General features: G+C 43.8%; 1 protein-coding gene across 1 annotated transcript; it reads left to right on the forward strand.

The window, feature by feature from the left end:
• The first annotated feature begins 1240 nt into the window (after positions 1 to 1240).
• LOC118785680 (POU domain, class 3, transcription factor 3-B-like) lies at positions 1241 to 4238 on the forward strand. Its single transcript, XM_036540531.1, has 2 exons — positions 1241 to 3191; positions 3506 to 4238. The coding sequence occupies exons 1-2, from the start codon at positions 1971 to 1973 to the stop codon at positions 3617 to 3619; spliced, it is 1335 nt and encodes a 444-aa protein (XP_036396424.1). The 5' UTR covers positions 1241 to 1970; the 3' UTR covers positions 3620 to 4238.
• The last annotated feature ends 371 nt before the right edge of the window (positions 4239 to 4609 follow it).

Below are 4609 nucleotides of genomic sequence, written 5' to 3' on the forward strand. Positions count from 1 at the left end.
GCTTCTGGTTCATCTCGCGCATTCATTTACTGGGTGAATCCATAAGTTGCGGGGGTATGCTAGGCTTCCATTCCTGTGCAACATTTAAAGAAGAACATTTATTTATGCGTTTGCGAACTGACATTCGTAGGTTGCGCCACTCAGAGCTAAAAGTGGGGTTGTTTCCTTGCAAATCCCCAGAGGGCTGCTCAATTCGCCCTTGTTTTGGTTGCCACTTTCTCTTTTTCCGTGGTTCAGCGAGGTTGCCTGCGCGCTGCGTTTCCGCTTGGAAGCATCGCACAACCCCCCCCACCCCCCCACCCCACACACACACACACACACACACACACACACACACACACACACACACACACACTCTCATTCTCATTTAACTCTTCAGACACCAAAGCCTGAAGACTGATATACTACGCTAGATGCATGGAGAGTCATTTATGATCTCGCACTACTTATGAATAAAAATTATTTAAATTTAATTTATAAATTAATGCAAAGACATACCAGTGATCATCCTACTGTTTAATACCACAAATAATAATAATAATAATAATAATAATAATAATAATAACTATTAATGTAGTTATGCTTTATTTATTTATCATGTTATTTATTATTTAATTATACGTTATCCTCTTTTTCCCCCTTGGACTATATATATATAAATTGACTATATATATATATATATATATATATATATATATATATATATATATATATATATATATATATATATATATATATATTTACTTATATAAAATTTGTATGTAATAACACACGTGATGCTGACATTACTTCCCTTTGTACAACTACAAATTCGTGAACTTTAGACAATTATCTGACGCCGCGCATAATAACTTGCTCACATGAAGAGCGGCTCTCCTCTCAGTTCATAAGGGGTTAAAAGATCAGAGATAGATTTCCCCTATTTATTTATTTATTTATTTATTTATTTAGAGTAAATTAAAAAGCAACCAATTGGAACGGCCGGGAGGGGGCCCGCGCCAGAAGCTACGTTTACGGGACCTGCCACTCGCGCTACAGTTATCCAATCAATGGGAGCCTTGCATTCCACTTCCTAGTTTTTTTTTTCTGGGAGGGGGGGTGAGGGGGGGGTCGCACGCTTGGCAAAGGGTAAACATTCGTATGTCCCCGAGCTCTGAGGGAGGGACGAAGAGAGCTGTCAGAAGGAGAGAAAGAGAGAGAGAGAGAGAGAGAGAGAGAGAGGCAGGGAGTGAGCGAGAGGGAGGGAGAGAGAGAGAAGGAGAGAGAGGGGCGAGCAAGCGAGCGAATGAGAGAGAAAGCTTGCAACCACCGTCGTGCACTGTAATACCGGGTTGTACTTCAACTGGAGTTAGAGGTTTTGCAGGTTTAAGTACATCAAAACAGAACAAAGAGAAAGAGTCCACAGCAGTATAAAAGAAACGGCTAAAGCAAACAAACTACACCAAGGAAAAAACCTCAGCGGCTAAATTGCAAGAGGCAAGGTTCATTCGCCGATATTTTTTTTCACTCCACAAGAGGGAATTTTAAAAAGGATTGCGTTTTTCACAGCGAAAGTACAAAAGGTGCACAGCCACCAGAAGTTTGCAGGGGGCGAAACTTTTTTTTTAATCCAAATTTCGATTTACAGGTTTACCAAATATCGCAAATGACTGCACGGGATTCCAAAGGGCTTCTAAGTGTTGCATTTTAAATACATTGTATTTATTGTTTTGCCGATTAGTAGTCATTCATGTTGCTTTAAAATAGGCTATATGAATATTGTAAACACGAGAATATTGGATTTTGACGGATTCTGTTTAATTTTCTCCTACTTTTTGTCTTTCAACGGAAATCGATGGTATAAGCCAAATACTACCCCGACTTTTAAAGTTTGAATAATTCATGGAATAGAATTTGCCTGCTTGAGGAAAAAAAGTTATATAAAAGAGGGAGGGGGTTAATCAACGGACATATTCATAAGGGTTAACGGAATGGCCACAGCGGCTTCCAATCCCTATCTACCCAGCAGTAGTATTCTATCGTCAGGCTCGATCGTGCATTCAGACTCTGGAGGCGGTGGTATGCAGCCGGGCAGCGCTGTCGCTACTTCGGTGTCCGGCGGGTACAGAGGGGATCCCACTGTAAAGATGGTACAGAGCGACTTTATGCAGGGAGCCATGGCGGCGAGCAACGGGGGTCATATGCTGAGCCATGCACATCAGTGGGTTACGTCGCTGCCTCACGCCGCCGCCGCTGCAGCTGCGGCCGCAGTGGCAGCGGCAGAAGCCGGATCGCCCTGGTCGTCGAGCCCTGTCGGAATGACGGGCAGCCCTCAGCAGCAGGACGTCAAAAACAATTCGGGCAGGGACGATCTACACACGGGCACGGCGCTGCACCACCGGCCCCCGCATCTAGGGTCGCACCAGACTCATCCAGGGGCTTGGGGTGGTACCACGGCCGCTCACATCCCCTCCATAGCTGGCGGACAGCAGCAGCAGTCGCTGATTTACTCCCAGCCAGGAGGTTTCACGGTGAACGGGATGCTGAGTCCCCCGGGGAATCAGAGCTTGGTGCACCCTGGTCTGGTGCGAGGGGACACGCCGGAGCTCGACCACGGAAGCCACCACCACCATCACCACCACCAGCATCAGCACCACCAGCAGCCGCACCACGGCGGAGTGAGCGGCCACGACCCGCATTCCGACGAGGACACGCCGACGTCGGACGACCTGGAGCAGTTCGCCAAGCAGTTCAAGCAGAGGCGGATCAAGCTGGGCTTCACCCAGGCTGACGTCGGCTTGGCGTTGGGAACCCTCTATGGGAACGTCTTCTCGCAGACCACGATCTGTAGGTTCGAGGCTCTCCAGCTGAGCTTCAAAAACATGTGCAAGCTGAAGCCATTATTAAACAAATGGCTGGAGGAGGCGGATTCGTCCACCGGGAGTCCGACCAGCATCGACAAGATAGCGGCGCAAGGCAGGAAGCGAAAGAAGCGCACCTCGATCGAAGTCAGCGTCAAGGGAGCTTTGGAAAGTCACTTCTTGAAATGTCCAAAACCCTCGGCGCAGGAGATCACATCTCTTGCGGACAGCTTGCAGCTGGAGAAAGAGGTGGTTCGAGTCTGGTTTTGCAATCGGAGGCAGAAAGAGAAAAGAATGACGCCCCCGGGAGTGCCGCAGACGCCGGAGGATGTGTACTCGCAGGTCGGCAACGTGAGTGCAGATACGCCGCCCCCCGCCATGGACTGCAAACGAATGTTCAGTGAAACATAGAACTGTAAACAAGCCTAAAATGTTTTATATATAATTAATCTGATAGGACAAAAAAGACTATCAACAAGATAGCAAAAATGATTTTTGATACTGTGATTGTGATGGAATATGAATACGACTGCAGGTGTGTTTTATATTTTTTACCAGAAAAAACAGCACCTCTCCAGAACCCCCCTCCCAGAAACGCACCGCTAACCTGCACCCAGGCCCTCAAATGTCTTAACCTAAAAGGCTCTGTCTGCTCTTTCTTTCAGGGACATTTTGTAGTAGATTACTTAAAAGATGCAAGTTTAACTGGGCCCAGTGACGCAAACGACCAGAGGGTGACAACTACAAGTTCGTTCCATCAGGTAATTTTGGCGCACTAACAACATCAACACGAAAACAAAAACCAAGTGTAAAAAAAATCAGTATCTTTCTATTTCCTCCTCTGCCGTCCCTCCATTTGATTTTTTTTTTTGTCGTGAGGAAAAGGAAGCTGTATTTACGCAGTAAACAAAAAGGGACTGTCCAAAGCAAACAAAGAAAGAAAACGCGACATCAACAAGAGAAGAGAAATCGATGAATCTTTTTTTTTTCGAGGAGGATTGCATGGCTCGATATTTCAAAAAAAAGAAAAAAAAAGAAAAAAACTGAATTGGGGTTCTTGAACCTTCCCCTCCCCTCCACCCCAAAATAAAAATAATAATATCAGGACTGCTCTGCCCCTTCGCCCTTCTTCCACCACCAAGATCTCAAAGATCGATTTTTTTGAGTATTTCATTTTGTGGACCGACTCCCATAAGTTGAATTTTTAAAGAAAAGAAGAAAAAATAATAAAAATAAATTTAAATGACTGACTATATACAGCTGCACTTATCTGAATTTTTTTCGCTCTCTGAAAATCCATTGCCAAGCGTGACTGAATGGGTGCTGTGGATGTTACTATGATTATGCTGCCATTTCCAAGCAGTATTCTTTGGTAGGTTTTAATAAAGACTCTGTAAAGCCGGAAATATAGATTCATTAGATCAGATACTGATCTGAGTTATTTACTTTATATTTTTCATCAAAATGACTTGTTTTAATATTTTATTCGGAATAATTATGGACTGTTGCAAACGGTAATTTATTTTTCCCCAGAACTTGTTATAAGATGTTTTCCTTTCCCGTTTTTGGTTGTTGTCTTCATTCGCTTAATTTTTTGTATTATTATTGTTTTCAAAGGAGCACAACTCAACATGAGATGACATGGACAGTTGGTAGGTAATAAGGGTATATTTTGATGTGATTATTTGATTGTAATTTAATTTCATTAGTGATCCGTTCAGAGATAATTGAGAACAATAAATTTGTTAGAATGGAATAACGTGGTTGTT

The sequence above is a fragment of the Megalops cyprinoides genome, chromosome 11, assembly GCF_013368585.1.
Source record: "Megalops cyprinoides isolate fMegCyp1 chromosome 11, fMegCyp1.pri, whole genome shotgun sequence".
Classification (NCBI taxonomy): Eukaryota; Metazoa; Chordata; class Actinopteri; order Elopiformes; family Megalopidae; genus Megalops; species Megalops cyprinoides.